We start from the raw sequence: 17,612 nt of genomic DNA, 5'->3' as shown, positions 1-17,612 counted from the left end.
TTGGAGGGAGGGGGGTTTGCGTCGAGGGCAGGAGGGCCTGGGATCCCTCCTGCCCGTAATGTAGTGCGGGGTGGGGGTAGGGGTCGCCATGGCCAGGAGGGTTTGGGCTCCCTTCTGGCCCGATATTGTCGGGGAGTCGGCGGTCCTTCGGGGTGGGGGTGCGAGTGGTCCTGCGGGGGGGGGGGGCGGGGCAGGGCGGGTAAACGGAGAGTCGGGACAGCGCACGGAGAGTCGGGGAGGGCGAAAGGAGAGTCGGGGTGGCCAGAGGAGAGTCGAGGCGTGCGAAAGGAGAGTCGGGGTGGCCAGAGGAGAGTCGGGGCGGGCGAAACGACAGTCGGGCAGCATGCGCGTTATACCCGTGAGCGCGGTATACAAAAGTTTTTATACATAAAATCGTGGTTTCTGCGCGCTATACCCGTGTGCGCGTTATACACGGGTGCGCGTTATCTGCGTGAAAATACGGTACTTTTATTTTTTCATTATCTAATGTGATTAATAAACCTGGAAGTTTCCAGCTCATCAACTCCTTTGTCAGTTTTTGTCTGCTGGTGTTCGTTTGTGGTTTAGACAGGAGGAGTGACAACTTCATTATCTGTGCATTGTGTTTACTGAGCTTTGGAAAAAGGAATAAATTTAAAAGAAATTATTTTCTTTTTTTTGTGGGTAACATCTGTATTTTTAACTGGCAGCTGAATTTTTTAAAGACTTCTACTGATAATACAGCTTCAAGCCCACCTAATACTAGAGAACTAGGGACAATTGTTTCAGCTGTAGAATGTTTTATAGTTAAAAATTCTGGTTCTGTTCCTAATTTGTGGTTATGAGACCCACCCGCTGGATCAGACAGTGGACAGGAGAATGTTACCTCTAAAACTTTGCTAAGCAACTTCCCTTGCAGGGGCAGATGCTCTTTGGCAAGGGCCTGCATAACCTGATGGCGCAGCAGATCTTGGAAATCTCGAAGTTCAGGAAATGGCAATTTGTGAGTCTCCCGAAGATTTTGTATGTATTCAGGAGGCCAAATGGTGCAAAAACCCTTTCAAGCATCGCGTCAGAAATTCAGTGGGGGCAGGAGACAGCAAGCCTAGACCTCTCGCCCCTCACCCACCACTAGGAAAGCACAATGATGCCAGGGGCTGAGCTCCCTCAGATAGGGGGCAGACTGTCGGCCTTTTGGTTGGTGTGGTCTCGGATTGGCACAGACTGCTGGGTTCTAGATGCACTTGAGTTTTGTGCCCCCCTGCCAGACCACTTTGTAACTTCTTCGGCTAGTCAGAGAGAGACTACTGGCTTTTCAGGCCATAGAGCCTTTTTTTCTCACTGGTCCCCCCCCTAGTCGGACTCGCTACAACAGTCACTCCCTTGGCTACTTACAGCAAAGAGCAGTTTGAGGTGGTAGCTGAGGCCAGATATCCTTTCCAGGGTTATGCCTGTTCGCATCTCCTCTTGGGAGATACTAATGACCAATGCCAGCCTTTATGGTTGGGAGGAGGGGAGTGGTGTTATTGCAACAGATACTCAGTAGAAGTGGTCCATAAATCGCCTGGAACTCTGATCCATTCATCTAGCACTTTAGAAACATAGAAATAGACGGCAGATAAGGGCCACGGCCCATCTAGTCTGCCCACCCTAATGACCCTCCCCTACTTAACTCTGTGAAGAGATCCCACGTGACGATCCCATTTCTTCTTAAAATCAGGCACGCTGCTTGCCTCGATCATCTGAAGTGGCAGATTATTCCAGCGATCAACCACTCTTTCGGTGAAAAAGTATTTCCTGGTGTCACCGTACAATTTCCCGCCCCTGATTTTCCATGGATGTCCTCTTGTTGCCGTTGGACCTTTGAGAAAGAAGATATCTTCTTCTACCTCGATACGGCCCGTGAGATATTTGAACGTCTCGATCATGTCTCCCCTCTCTCTGCGTTCCTCGAGTGAGTATAGGCGCAATTTATCCAGCCATTCCTCGTACGGGAGATCCTTGAGTCCCGAGACCATCTGGGTCGCCATTCGCTGGACTGGCTCAAGTCTCAGCACATCCTTGCGGTAATGAGGCCTCCAGAATTGTACACAGTATTATCCCAGGACAAGCAGGCAGCATATTCTTAACGCATGGGTGACGTCACCGACGGAGCCCCGGTACGGACCTTTTTAACTAGAAAGTTCTAGTTGGCCGCACCGCGCATGCGCGAGTGCCTTCCCGCCCGACGGAGGAGAGCGTGGTCCCCAGTTTCTTCGTTTCTGCGGAACAAAGAAGACGCATGTGTTTTCAAAGGCCGTTGAAAAACTAATTTTTGCCTTCCCGCTCGCGTATTTTTTCACTTTCTTTCCTTTTTTCTTATCGGATTCCCTTTATTTTTGTTTTCAAAAAAACAAACAAAAAACTCTATCGAGTTTTCCTTATTTTTTCAGGCCGGCCCCGGCGGGGCCTGTTGCCACCATACAGGCCTCCGGGTTCGATTTTGCGGAGGCCGTGTTTCCATTCATGCCCCCTCAACCGGGTTTTAAGAAGTGCCAGCGGTGTGCACGCCCGATCTCCCTCACCGACCCACACAATTGGTGCCTCCAGTGCTTGGGTCCAGAGCATCGGGCTGACACCTGCACCCGCTGTGCTACGCTTAAAAAGCGTACTTTGAAAAATCGGCAGATCCAGCAACATATTTTGTTTGGTACCGGATCTGCCATGGAACCGTCTGCGACGTCGACGGCACCACAAAAGTCGGCACCGACGACATCGACACCACCGGACCCTTCCTCGGGGTCGTTGGGCCCAGGTAAGCCGGCTAAGAAGCCTCCCACTTCCTTGAGCGCCCTCCATGCCACGGTTGCGACACCGGCCCTCCCGGCACCGCACCGGCCCCGCAAACGCTCCGCTCCGATCTCGGTGAGTGCCTCATCATTGGCCTCCTCATCGCCGGAGCCGTAGAGCGGCACCTATGGTACCGAAGAAGAAAAAAGCGGTACCGGTGCCTCCCTTTGACGACCGCATCGCGGCCATACTCCAAACACAGTTACAGGAGCAGCTGCAACAACAGCTCCAACAACTGTTGCCGGTGTTGCTGGCACCGCACGTTCCGGTACGGGACCGGTCCGAGCCTCACACTGTCCCATCGGTGTCGACCCCCTCTGTACCGATTAATAATTCCATGCCGGTGCTCTTGGCAGAAACACCTACAGTACATACCCGTGAGGCTGCCGACCCTGTCCGGTCCCAGGGAATGGACATCGGTCTTCCTCACCCGGTACCGCCTCGGTGCGCTCAGGCAAAATCTCTTTCAAAGAACCCGCCATGCCGAGCCCTCCACACCGATGTCCAAACGTACGCACCCCGACGTTAGGGACCCAGATTTGTGGGAAGACTCCCCTCACGGTACCGAGGAGGACGCTTCGTCAACTGACGAAGAAACCCTCTATGACCGACACCGTCTCCAAACCAGAGCAATCCTCTTTCTCCAAATTCCTTAGGGAGATGTCAGCAGCTCTTTCCATTCCCTTAGAGTCCGACTCTAAAAAGTCTCAGGCTTTCCTCGATGCCCTAGACTTTGAGCAACCTCCCAAAGAATTTCTGAAGTTGCCCGTCCACGACATCTTACGGGAAACTTTCTATAAAACTGGGAAGCTCCCTTCACGGTTCCCTGGAGCCCCTCGTAAATTGGATAGCTTGTACCGGGTTATTCCAATCCCAGGATTTGATAAGCCTCAATTGCCCCACGAGTCCCTCCTGGTGGAATCTACTTTGAAAAATTCTCAGGGTTCCTGTGTATATGCCTCCACCCCTCCTGGCAGAGAGGGAAAAACCATGGATAAATTTGGTAAGCGCCTTTTCCAAAATGCACATGTTAGCCAATAGAGCCAACAACTACACCTTCCACTTCACCTTCTTACATGAAGCATCTGGTGCAACAGCTCTCCTCCTTACAGAAAATACCTTCCTGAACGTAGGTCCCTCTTTTCCAGCAACATATTTCCAGCCTCCTCCAACTCAGGAAATTCATGGTTCGCTCCATCTACGGACTCATTTGAGCTGACTTCTCGCGCATAAGAACATAAGAAACATAAGCAGTGCCTCTGCCGGGTCTAGACCACAGGTCCATCCCGCCCAGCAGTCCGCCCCGCGGCGGCCCCAAACAGGTCATGATCCTGTCTGATATCACCAGAAGGGGCCCCCCTTGCCCCCTAGGTATCTCATCGAATTCCTATCTTCCATCAAAGTCCTAACCCTCCGGCCATTCACCTACAAGACCTGGTGAGCTGTCTATACCCACGATCCCCTTTTCCATCAGGAATCCGTCCAATCCCTGTTTGAATCCCTGTACTGTACTCTGCCGGATCACTTCCTCCGGGAGGGGCATTCCATGTGTCCACGACCCGTTGGGTGAAGAAAAACTTCCTTGCATTTGATTTGAACCTATCCCCCTTCAGTTTCTCTGAGTGCCCCCTCGTACCTGCCGTCCTTTTAGTCTGAAGAACCTGTCCCTGTCCACCTTCTCTATGCCCCTAAGTATTTTGAAGGTCTCTATCATATCCCCCCTGAGCCTCCTCTTCTCCAGAGAGAAGAGCCCCAGTTTATCCAGCCTCTCGGCGTATGGGCAGTTTTCCAGCCCTCTTACCAGTTTCGTGCCCTCCTTTGGACTTTCTCAAGAACTGCCATGTCCTTCTTGAGGTGCGGCGACCAATATTGAACGCAGTATTCCAGATGTGGGCGCACCATCGCTCGATACAGCGGCATGATGACTTCCCGTCGTCCTGGATGTTATACCCCTCTTGATGAGCCCAGCATCCTGATGGCTTTCTTCGAGGCTGCTGCACACTGTGCATATGGTTTCATGGATGGATCCACTAGCACACCCAAGTCTCTCTCAAGTCCAGTGTCTCCCAGCATTCCCCCTCCCATTTTGTACTCGAAGCAACGGGTTTCTTTTTCCCTATGTGCATGACCTTGCATTTGTCTACGTTAAAGCGCATTTGCCATTTGTTTGCCCAGGTCCTCCAGCTTATCAAGGTCCCTTTGCAAATCCTCACAACTCTTCCCTGGTCCTAACTCTGGCGCAGAGTTTGGTATCGTCTGCAAATTTTATAACCTCACACTTTGCTCCGTTTCAGGTCATTGATAATATATGTTGAAGAGTAGCGGTCCCATGCACCGATCCCTGTGGCACACCGCTCGTGACTCCCCTCCAGTCAGAATATTGGCCCTTTACTCCGACCCTCTGTAGTCTACCTGACAACCAGTGCTTGATCCATCTGTGTACATCCCCGCCCACCCCGTGGTTCCACAGCTTCCTAAGCAGCCTTTCATGTGGCACTTTGTCAAAGGCCTTTTGAAAGTCGAGGTAAATGATGTCTATGGGTTCCCCTTTGTCCATCTGACTGCTTATTCCCTCAAAGAAGTACAGAAGGTTTGTCAGGCACGACCTTCCCTTGCAGAATCCGTGCTGGCTTGTCCGCAGTAGGCCATTTTTCTCAATGTGCTCGTAAATGTTGTCCTTGATCATTGTTTCCACCATCTTCCCTATAACTGAAGTCAGGCTCACCGGCCTGTAGTTCCCGGGGTCACCTCTCGATCCCTTCTTAAAGATAGGTGTGACATTCGCCAATTTCCAGTCCTCTGGTACCTCTCCAGTTGTCAAGGATAGGTTGCAAACATGCTGGATAGCCATGCGACGTTTGGCATGGCTGAGAGTTTCTGACCTGGACATTAATCACCAGGACCGCCTGGCTAACGCACCTTGTCTGGGTTGATGAACTCTTCGGAGAGTCCTGGACATCAACAACCCAGAAACTCTCAGCACATGAGACCAGGTGGGACACTCTGATTAACCTAAAAGAATAGACTCCACCTGCTTGCACCTACAGACAGCATGTCTTCCTACCAGCGCAGGTTCTCGGCCAGACCTCTCAACCCGCCTCAAACAGCAGCCTCGCCGACCTCATCAACAGCATCAATCTCAGCTCGCTCACAGTCTCACCAACCTGCCAAGCCTCTCCCTCCGTCAAAACCATCTCAGCCCTTTTGACTTTTTCCTCCAGGGCATAGCCAGTCTCCCATCATCGTATGCCTCTTCCTCAGCCTATCGGAGGTCGCCTCCAAATCTTCCTCAGCTGTTGGGAGGTCATCACATCAGACCAATGGGTCTCTCAACATCATTCGCCATGGCTACTCTCTCAACTTCCAGACTCTTCCACCAGACAATCCTCCCGTAGAGTCTGCTTCTCACTCCTCCCAAACCCCCCTCCTCCTGGGGGAGATCCAATCCCTCCTTCTCTCAAATGCCATCGAAGAGGTGCCCTCCGGACCAAAGGGGTCAGGGATTCTACTCCCGCTACTTCCTGGTTCCCAAGAAGACAGGAGACCTTCGTCCCATCCTCGATCTCAGGGACCTCAACAAGTGTCTGGTCAAGGAGAAGTTCAGAATACTCTCCCTTGCCACGCTTTACCCTCTTCTCTCTCAACACGACTGGCTATGTTCCCTGGACCTCAAAGAGGCCTACACTCACATCCCAATCAATCCGACTTCACGTCGCTACCTACGGTTTCAGATACAGCACCGTCACTATCAGTACAAAGTGCTACCTTTTGGCCTCGCTTCATCGCCCAGGGTGTTCACCAAGTGCCTTATTGTGGTGGCGGCCTTCCTCAGGTCTCACAACCTCCAGGTGTTCCCCTACTTGGACGATTGGTTGGTGAAAGCACCTACGTCTCCACTTGTGCTACAAGCCACTCATCACACCATCTCTTTCCTCCATCTCCTGGGGTTCGAGATCAACTACCCCAAGTCGCATTTGCTTCCCACACAGCAACTTCAGTTCATTGGAGCAGTTCTCGACACCACACTAATGAGGGCGTTTCTCCCCTCCGACCGTCAACGGACCCTGCTCCACCTCTGTCGTCAGGTGCTCCTTCATCACTCCATTCCTGCCCGACAGATGATGATCCTCCTAGGCCACATGGCCTCGACGGTCCATGTGCTTCCTCTGGCGCGACTCCACCTCAGGACACCTCAATGGACTCTTGCCAACCAATGGTCACAGACCACGGATCTTCTTTCTCATCCCATCTCTGTGACATCGTCTCTTCAGCAATCTCTTCAATGGTGGTTGAACTCCTCAAATCTTTCCAGGGGTCTACTCTTTCATCCACCCCCTCACTCCATGATCATAACCACGGATGCCTCCCCCTATGCGTGGGGAGCTCACCTGGGAGATCTTCGCACCCAGGGACTCTGGACCCCTCAGGAGCGTCAACATCACATCAATTTCCTGGAACTCAGAGCCATGTTCTATGCTCTCAAGGTCTTCCAGCACCTTCTCTGCCCTCAGGTTCTTCTCCTGTGCACAGACAATCAAGTTGCCATGTACTACATAAACAAGCAAGGCGGCACCGGATCTCGCCTCCTTTGTCAGGAGGCTCTCAGCATCTGGACCTGGGCCATGGCCCGCAATCTCTTCCTCAAGGCTGTCTATATCCAGGGCGAACAGAACTCCCTGGCCGACAATCTCAGCCGCATCCTTCAACCTCACGAGTGGACTCTGGACCCTTCAACACTCCACTCCATCTTTGCTCGCTGGGGCACTCCGCAGGTGGACCTCTTTGCAGCGCCTCACAACCATCAGCTGCCCCAGTTCTGTTCCAGACTCTTCTCTCCTCATCGTCTGACCCCAGATGCATTCCTGCTCGACTGGACGGATCGGTTCCTCTATGCCTTTCCTCCACTACCTCTGATGTTGCGGACGTTATCCAAACTCCACAGGGACAGGGCCACCATGATTCTCATCGCTCCTCGGTGGCCTCGCCAACACTGGTTCTCCCTCCTGCTTCAGCTCAGCTCCAGGGAGCCCATTCCTCTTCCTGTGTTTCCTACCCTACTTACGCAGCAACGTCAGTCTCTACTGCATTCCAATCTGTCTTCGCTCCACCTGACAGCTTGGTTTCTCTCGGGCTGACCTCTCCAGAGAATCTGTCTCAGCCTGTCCGTCGCATTTTGGATGCCTCCAGGAAACCGGCCACCCTCCAATGTTACCATCAGAAGTGGACCAGGTTCTCCTCTTGGTGTCTACTGCATCATCACGATCCCACCTCATTAGCGGTGGAAACTGTACTGGACTATTTGCCCTCTCTGTCCAACGCTGGCCTCAAGTCTACCTCAATCAGAGTCCACCTCAGTGCCATCACTGCGTTTCATGAGCCTATCCTCGGAAAACCTCTCACGGCTCATCCACTGGTTTCCCGGTTCATGAGAGACCTCTTCAATGTCAAACCACCTCTGAAGCCTCCTCCTGTCGTCTGGGACCTGAATGTGGTTTTATCAGCCCTCATGAAACCCCCTTTTGAGCCTCTTGCCACAACTTCGCTCAAACTTCTCACATGGAAGGTGCTTTTCCTCATTGCCATCACCTCTGCCAGGAGGGTTAGTGAGATGCATGCACTGGTCGCCGATCCACCGTTCACTGTTTTTTCACCATGACAAGGTGGTTCTGCGTACCCATCCTAAATTCCTTCCCAAGGTGGTCTCGGCTTTTCACCTCAACCAGTCCATTGTGTTGCCTGTCTTTTTCCCTAAACCCCATTCTCATCCTGGGGAACAGGCGTTGCACACGCTGGATTGTAAGCGTGCCCTTGCATACTACCTTGACCGTACCAGGGCTCACCGCTCGTCCCCTCAGCTCTTTCTGACCTTCGATCCTAACCGTCTAGGTCGTCCTGTCTCTAAACGGACGCTTTCCAACTGGCTTGCTGCCTGTATTGCGTTCTGTTATGCTCGGGCTGGTCTCTCACTGGAAGGTGCTGTCACGGCCCACAGGGTCAGAGCTATGGCTGCTTCTGTGGCTTTCCTCCGTTCCACGCCCATCGAGGAAATCTGCAAGGCTGCCACTTGGTCCTCAGTTCACACGTTCACTACTCACTACTGTCTGGATGCCTTCTCCAGACGGGATGGACACTTCGGCCAATCTGTGTTACAAAATTTATTTTCCTAATGGCCAACCATTCCTCCTCCCTCTCTGTTAGCTTGGAGGTCACCCATGCGTTAAGAATATGCTGCCTGCTTGTCTTGGGATAAAGCACAGTTACTTACCGTAACAGGTGTTATCCAGGGACAGCAGGCAGATATTCTTACGTCCCACCCTCCTCCCCGGGTTGGCTTCTTAGCTGGCTTATCTTAACTGGGGACCACGCTCTCCTCTGTCAGGCGGGAAGGCACTCGCGCATGCGCGGTGCGGCCAACTAGAACTTTCTAGTTAAAAAGGTCCGTACCGGGGCTCCGTCGGTGACGTCACCCATGTGTTAAGAATATCTACCTGCTGTCCCTGGATAACACCTGTTATGGTAAGTAACTGTGCTTTCTAGATGGGCACTAGTGAAGTCTGGAAGGCAAGGCAGTCAGTCGTCTTGGATAATGCGACAGCGGTTGCATAAGTCAATAGGCAAGGAGGTATCAGAAGCACCCCGTTGCGCCTGGAAGCTCAACTTCTCTTCTGGTGGACAGAGGCTCACTTGCAGTCTCTCAGCTGCGCACATGACAGGAGTGGAAAATGGTCTCCATCTCCACAGGGGTTCAATGCCATAGTTCGGCAGTGGGAGCCTCCAAAGATGGATCTCATGGCTTCAGAAGTGAACACTAATACACCTCATTTTTACAGCTGAAGATCTGAGCTCAGAAGCGAGGAGTTGGACACGTTAGTCCAACTGTGGCCGGAGAACAAGCTCTTGTACGTGTTTCCCCCATGGCCCATGCTTGGTCAAGTCATTTGCAGGATTGCGATCCATCCCGGCTTGGTTGTTATAGGGACACCCAATTGGGCTCACAGACCATGGTATGCGGACCTAGTTCATCTCCAGAGGGGCAAAGGCCTCAGACTTCCAGTCCAAGTGGATCTGCTCATTCAGGGACTGATTCCTGGTGAGAATCTGGAATTCTTTGGGCTTACAGCATGGGTCTTTAGTTGGCGGCCCTGACTTACAAGGTTTATTTGGATATGGTCATTACCATGTTGCTCAGAGCCAAGAAGCTGTCCACGGTGGCAGCCTAGGCTAATGCCTTGAAGTCCTTTCAGCTTTGGTGTTTGGTGAAGTATGTAGAACCCTGGCGAGCTCCAATTTTGGTCCAATGCATTCCTCTTTCCGTTCCTGAAACCTTAACATCATGTTGCCAAGTCTCACACTTATGGGAGGGCTTCCCTTTAGGACCTTATAGTCAAGACAGTGTTCGTAGTGGCGATTACGTCGGTGAGACAGGTTTCTGAGTTACAGGCTCTTTCCTGCAGAGAACCATTCCTTAGGATCACGTTTCTGTCCTTTTTCTGAAAGTAGTCTTGTCTTTCCATGTCAATCAGGAAGTCTGTTTGCCCGCTTTCTGCTCTAGGGAGTCTAAGAAAAAGGATAAAGTGTTGCATTTGCTGTGTTTCAAGTGAGTGCTTCTTTGTTACCTCAAAGTTACCAATGAGTTTCACCTTTCAGATCACCTTTTTGTTCTGACCAGTCATGCCAAGAAAGGGAGGCCGGCATTTAGGGCCTTCATTTCCTCTGCGTAATGTGGGCTGTGGTAAACAACCACCGATAGCTTTGAAAGCACACTCCACTAGAGGGGTTTCTGCCTCCTGGGCAGAGACTAGGGCTGTCTCACCTGAGGAGATTTGTAGAGCAGCTACTTGGTCTACCCTTCATACCTTTACAAAGTCTATAGGGTGGATGTAGTAGCCAGAAAAGACGGCGGTTTTGGGTCCTCCATTTTGAAGGCAGACTCAGCGGGGCTCACCCTAGATTTCCCACGCTTGTGTTCAGGACTACTAGACACTTTGTACTATAGCGAATATTCCTCTCCTGACCAAAATTCTAGAGTCTATCATATCTCTCAGCTCTCATCTTATTTAGAGAGATTCTCCATTCTTTTACCTTGCCAATATGGCTTCAGACCCAATTTCAGCACCGAATCCCTATTGACCTCATTAATTTCAAAGGTTCAACAACTACTCTCTTGTAATAAGTTTGCTATCCTATTACAGTTCGATCTATCTGCGGCCTTTGATGTTGTCCACCACGATATTATAATTTACCAACTTTTTGAGATAGGCATTGATTCCAAAGTCCTAGACTGGTTCTTGAAATTCTTACAATCTCGCTCATACACTGTTAATGTGAACGGCACCATGTCATCTCCTTGGAAGCCGTTATGCGGAGTCCTGCAGGGATCACCTCTGTCCTCTATTCTTTTCAACAGCTATATGTCTACTTTGAAACTTTTCCTACTATCTCCCTTTGAAACATTATATACATGTGCAGATGACATCCTTGTCCTTCTTGAGATATATTCGAATCTTACCAACCTCACTGAGAATATAACAGCATGCATAACGAAACACCAATCCTGGGTCCTCACTGTACAAATGAAGCTGAATGAGTCCAAAACAAAATTACTCTGGTTTGGCCCAAAATTAGATCAGTTACCCACGCTCATTTCATTACCTTCTGGTCCCACACTGCAGATTGAATTCTCAAGCAAATGTTTGGTTGTTATTATTGAATGCATTTAGGCAGAAAGAACAAGGAACATGAGTATAGAATGTCAGGTGCAACTCTGGGTAAGAGCGAACAAGAAAAGGACCTGGGTGTACTGATAGATAGGACCCTGAAACCATCAGCACAAAGCGAGGCAGCGGCAAAGAAAGCAAATAGAATGTTAGGCATGATAAAGAAAGGAATCACGAGTAGATTGGAGAAAGTTATTATGCTGCTTTATAGGGCAATGGTCAGACCACACTTGGAATACTGTGTCCAACATTGGTCTCCCAACCTAAAGAAGGATATAAAACTGCTGGAGAGGGTGCAAAGACGAGCAACGAAGCTAATAACTGGCATGGAGAACTTGGAATATGAGGGATGACTTAAGAGACTGGGATTGTTCTCCCTTGAGAAAAGGAGACTGCGAGGGGATATGATCGAGACTTTCAAAATACTGAAATAAAACGACAAAATAGAGCAGGAAAAAAGATTATTTACAATGTCCAATGTGACATGGACAAGAGGACATGGACTGAAGCTAAGGGGGGGACAAGTCCAGGATAAATATCAGGAAGTTTTGCTTCACGCAACGAGTGGTGGATACCTGGAATGCTCTCCCAGAGGAGATTATTGCGGAATCCACCGTTCTAGGATTTAAAAGCAAACTAGATGCACATCTCCTTACGAGAGGCATAGAGGGATATGGGTGACTAAAATTGCGCCAGGTGTACACCTGGCTGGGCCTCCATGTGTGCGGATCGCCTGACTTGATGGACCGAAGGTCTGATCCGGAGATGGCAGTTCTTATGTTCAACTCTCTGGTAAAAAATGTTTTTTTAGTCTTCACATGTTGAGGAAAGCGAGATCCTGCTTCCACCAACAATATTTTGCTGTCCTTGTACAATCAATCATCCTTTCCTGGCTGTACTATTGTAACTCCATCTATCTCAGTCTAACCAAGAAAAGTCTTCAAAGACTTCAACAGATCCAGAATACTATGGCTAGGTTGATCTTCGCAAAAAGTAAATTTGACCATGTTTCCCCGCTCCTGTCAAAACTTCAATGGCTTCCAGTAATTTCTAGGGTCCACTTTAAATGGGTTCATAGACAAAGGCGCGCCCGGACAATTGAGCGCAGCGCGCGCCGCCGCACCGCTCTAAATTACAGTTTTTAGGGGCTCCGACGGGGAGGTTTTGTTGGGGAACCCCCCCAGTTTACTTAATAGACATCGTGCCGGCGTTATGGGGGGTTTGGGGGGTTGTGACCCTCCACATTTTATTGTAAACTGAACTTTTTCCCTAAAAACAGGGAAAAAGTGAAGTTTTCAGTAAAATGTGGGGGGTTACAACCCCCCCACCCCCACAACGCCCCCACAACGCGGCGCGATGTCTATTAAGTAAAATGGGGGGTTCCCCCCACGCCCCCCCATCGGAGCGCTAAAAACAGTAATTTAGAGCGGCGCAGCGGCGCGCACTGTGCTCAATTTTCTGGGCGCGCCTTTGTCCCAGCACGCTTTTGACCTGACACCCTTTAAATGTGCCTGCCTAACATTCAAGATCTATCACAGCATTCTTCCTCCTCTAATTCCACTATCTTGGAATTCTATGAGACCTGACACTACCAGATCCATCCAAAAACTTAAAACTATCTGCCCCCTTGTTAAAAGGCATTATCTATGCTGGAAAATTAGGGAAATCTCTTTTCTTCAAAATCACTGAGCTTTGGAATAACCTTCCTGCCCTGCTGCGGAATCTGGGATCCTTCCAATTATTCTGAAAGCATCTGAAAACTTGGCTATTCTCAAAAATGTAAATCTCGCTACCCTCTTTATAATCACTAATTCTTATTATGTTTTACCTTCCTTATATTAAAGTTCTTGTAAACCGTGCCAAGCTCTATCTTTATGGAGAGGATGCGGTATATAAACTTAAGGTTTAGTTTAGGTGGAGTTGAAAACATGATTGACAGTTTTCTGCTAGCAGCTTGCTGGTTGAGATACAAGACCTAGCGTTAGAACTGCTAGACACATCTACAAGAATGAAGATTGCCGAGGTAAGAATTTAATCTTTATTTGTGGTACTGCTTATAAAAGTAACATTTTTAAACAAAATAATTGCACAGAACAGTACTAGAAAATAAATAAATGTATGGTATTGCACAACCATAGTAAGCAATTAATCTGCTCATCAACCAATGCAACGGACCATGGTTTTCTCGCCATTAGAAATACAACAGTGCTTTTAAAAGAAAAAAAAAAATGCACACAAAAGTGCTGAAAAATAAATACAGCAATTCAATTACTCAATAAGCAGTGCAATGCATTGGCCGCGCTTTCTTAAAAGTGTGCTTACCATTACAGAATGGTTTAATGATACTATAGGATGCTACTGGGATGCTATAGGATGCTACTGGGAAACGAACATATATAAAGAGATGGTACACTATCATTATGAAAACATTATTTGACAAAAACCAGCTTTACACATACAGGTGTACAATACTGCATCACTCAAGGTGAACTTCTGTCAAATCAACTACGGAAGAGGTTTGCAGTTCCAGAATGGCAGTAGAAGATCAAGATATTGAGACTATTTGGTCGACCTCAGCCTGATCAATCTCTGGCGCATGAGTTGAGGCTGAAATGTCGACTTCTGTCACAACCTCTGGAGAGGGCAGGCGTCCAGCTCAAGAATAAGCATCTGTAGAAGATGGAGATGTCGGTGCTGGTAGGTCGACCTGTCTGATCAACCTCTAGTTCATGAATTGAGACTGGCAATTTGACTTCTGTCATATCAACCTCACAACTCGTTGACTGAAAAAAACTCAGCCTTGTCTGCTTGGCTTTCCTTCTCAAGTCCTTGTCTCAGCATAAGGGGCAAACGCAGAGCTTGTCAGGCGCTTGAATTTGACTGCACTCCAGCATGCGATCACATTTTTCCATGTTGCCGAACAGTTTTTCTAATGTTGATGCCTATCCTGGTGTGTTCAGTTTTTTCCTTTACATGCGCAAAGATTTTGGTCTCTATAGATCATAAGAATCTTGCATCTGAAATCACCCTTGGCATTGGCGCACAGTATCATGAGCAGGGTGGTGCAATCTTTAAATGCCTTGAATCCTGGGGCTTTTGCTGCCATTTTCATTATATTTGTCTGTTTTCCAGCCCAGCCTGGTGCATACCCCTTTTCTTCAATTATAGGTGTGTTTAAAATTCCTCAGCAGCTTCGTTGTCAGCTGAACCTACCTCCCTGGAAGGGCTTACATTATTATTATTTTTTTTTAAGCGCATATCACTTTTTAAAAATGCACTAGCCATGATATTAATGAAAGATATACAAGTAATGTATGATTGTTCTTATGTTGTATTTTTGTGCACTTGTATGATTTAAAATGAATAAAGAATGTTTAAAAAAAAATGCACTAGCCAACTTGAACTTGCAGAAAAGGGTTTTGCATTTTCCTGCCCCTGGGTGGTGTTTGTAAATGTCTCTGGCTTTCATTCTGACAACAGTGCTGTCCACTGTGCTTTTTTTTCTCATTCACCATTTGTATTATTCACAAATTTAGCCACTTCTCCATTTTTTTTCCCATTGACTGATCACAAACCACAGAAAATGATTTGGAACTTTCTGTTGCAACTTCATGAACAGACCAACAAATATCTTCCTGTTTTTTGCCAGATGGATTGGATTGTAGATTCATTCATATTGCACTCACAGCAGAAACAGTCTTGCCAGAACTTAGCCTGTCTAAAACACTTTTTTTTTTTTTTTGTCATTCAGACCCATGACATGCTTCTTTCTCTTTGGAGCTGTACCTTCAGCTGCTTATAACTTACTCTTATGCTTGTAACTCACTCTTTGATGCTTGGTGGCTGTTTCTGAAAACAAAGCCAAAAGTGAAAGAAACAAAAGCTTTTTTTTCCCTAAGGTTAAGAGGTCCGCGAATAAGTGAACACATGGCATGAATGGGGAATAGTGGTCACAATGCATGCAACTGCGGATAAGCGAAATTGTGAATTGGGACTGCGCAGATAATGAGAACAGACTATGTGCATGGCTTAGCTTCAGACAGTATGTTTGGCATTTTTAAGGGCATGTTTGTCTTGCTGAAAAGTGCTTTTGTCCAGTCCATCCTACTGTTGATATTTTATAGTGAGAAGTAAAATTTTTATCAAGCTGCTGTGAAAAAAGAGCAATTCACTGCTATGTAATTTAATCAATTTCCCATAACAGCTGTTTTAAATCATCTCCGTCTTCTCTTTCAGGGTCATTTCTGAAAGAGAGGTGGGAGGCACTTGGTCTTCGACTGAACCAGGCCCAGCAGCAGATGAAAATGACTGAAAATGCTTTGGTTTTTGCATTTGTGGAGGTAAAATTTTCTCTTAATTTACTGGCATGCAGGGGTGAATCAAAAATGTCATAAATCAACAAATTAAGCTCATTTATGTGATAGGGATCAACATAAGATCAAAAAGGAAGAAAAGTGATTTATGATAGGATTACTGTTAGCTCAGGATGGGACATAAAACCTTTGTGTAAGTGTTAATCTGTATTCTAGTGCAATGGGTGTGTCATTCCGGGTGAGCGTGTTATATCCTAGTGCTCGTGAGCCTTGCAGAAGGAATCCACTCTGGATTTTTTAAATCTCCTGCTTCACAGAGGGCTTTGCTGCCCCTTACAGTTTTTTCTTCTTCTGCACACAAGCCAGGAGGAGTGTTTCTGATCTGCTCTGTTTAGTTCTTTATTATCCCAGGACAAGCAGGCAGCATATTCTTAACTGATGGGTGACGGCATCGACAGAGCCCCGGTACGGACAATTTTAGAGTGATTGCACTCTAAGAACTTAGAAAGTTCTAGTTAGGCCGCACCGCGCATGCGCGAGTGCCTTCCTGCCCGATGAAGGCGCGCGGTCCCCAGTTTCTTAGTTTCTGCGGAGCTAAGACGACGCGTTTTTTTCAACAGCTGTTGAAACTTTTTTCCTCGCCTTCCTGCTCGCGTGTTTGTTGTGAAAATTCTTCACTTTCTTTATTCTTTTTATTGTTTTCAAAAAAACAAACAAAAAAATCTATTTTTTTCTTGGATTTTCGGTCGGCCTCAGCAGGGCCTGTTGGTAACATCGAAGCCTCAACCTTCGATTTTGCAGCGGCCGTTTTTCCCCTTCACCGGGTTTTAAGAAGTGTCAGTGGTGTGCACGCCCTATATCATTAACCGACCTGCACAATTGGTGTCTTCAGTGCTTGGGTCCGGATCATAGGGCTTCGTCTTGCACCCGTTGTGCTTCTCTCCAAAAACGAACCTTAAAGAATCACCAACTTCAGCAACAACTTCTTTTTGGTGCCGCTATGGAGGGTCCACTGACATCGATCCCGACATCGGCTGCTTCGTCAAAATCGGAACCGGCTCTTTTGACATCGCAAGATGTGTCTTCGGTGTCGCGTCCCTCAGGTAAGCCGGCTAAGAAGCCATCCCCTACAGTGCTAGGCCCGCCGGTCGATCCCGCAGTGAGCCAAGTCCTGCAGACCGTGCGCCGACCGCGTAAACGCTCCGCTCCTATTGAGGTGAGTGCCTCGTCATCGGCATCATCATCCCCTGAGCGTAGAGCGGCACCACAGGTACAGAAGAAAAGAAAAGCAGTACCGGTGTCATCGGTGCCATCCTTGATGACCGCATCACGGGTATTCTCCAAATCCAACTTAAGGAGCAGTTACAGCAACTCCCGGCTCTCTTGACACCGAACCTTCCAGTGTCTGTACTGTCTGAGCCTCCAGTGCCAGTTATCGAACAGCCTATTTTGTCGGCATCGACCTTATCGGCACCAGTACATTCTGCCTCTTCGGTGTCCATGCCTATTCTCTTGGCGGAACCGAAAGCCTTGCGTTGGGTGGTTCAATCAGTCTCCGAGCCGATACCGCTCTCTGACCCGAACCTCCGTACCGCTTTACATACTTCCCCAGGTACAGTATCGATGCGATCAGGCAAGTTGGTACGCAAGACCCGACATGGAGATGTATCCACTCCTATCTCCCAGGGCCGACTTCCTCCGGTGCGTGACCCTGACCTAAGGGATGATTCTGATGAACCTCTCGGGACCGATGATGAGGTTTCTTCTGATGAGG

At 48.5% G+C, this 17,612-nt stretch overlaps 1 protein-coding gene across 2 annotated transcripts in view; it reads left to right on the top strand.

Annotated features, from left to right (window-relative positions):
• MDN1 (midasin AAA ATPase 1) overlaps window positions 1-17,612 on the top strand; it is a 943,760-nt gene that overhangs the window by 190,203 nt on the left and 735,945 nt on the right. For both annotated transcript variants that reach the window (XM_033936734.1, XM_033936735.1), the window contains exon 17: window positions 15,762-15,865. In XM_033936734.1, coding sequence (XP_033792625.1) covers window positions 15,762-15,865 — 104 coding nt within the window. The remainder of the gene's footprint in view (window positions 1-15,761; window positions 15,866-17,612) is intronic.

Source organism: Geotrypetes seraphini, chromosome 3 (genome assembly GCF_902459505.1).
Source record: "Geotrypetes seraphini chromosome 3, aGeoSer1.1, whole genome shotgun sequence".
NCBI classification, from domain to species: domain Eukaryota; kingdom Metazoa; phylum Chordata; class Amphibia; order Gymnophiona; family Dermophiidae; genus Geotrypetes; species Geotrypetes seraphini.
The sequence above is the reverse complement of the archived record's forward strand: the minus strand, read 5'-3'. Positions and strand labels throughout refer to the sequence as shown.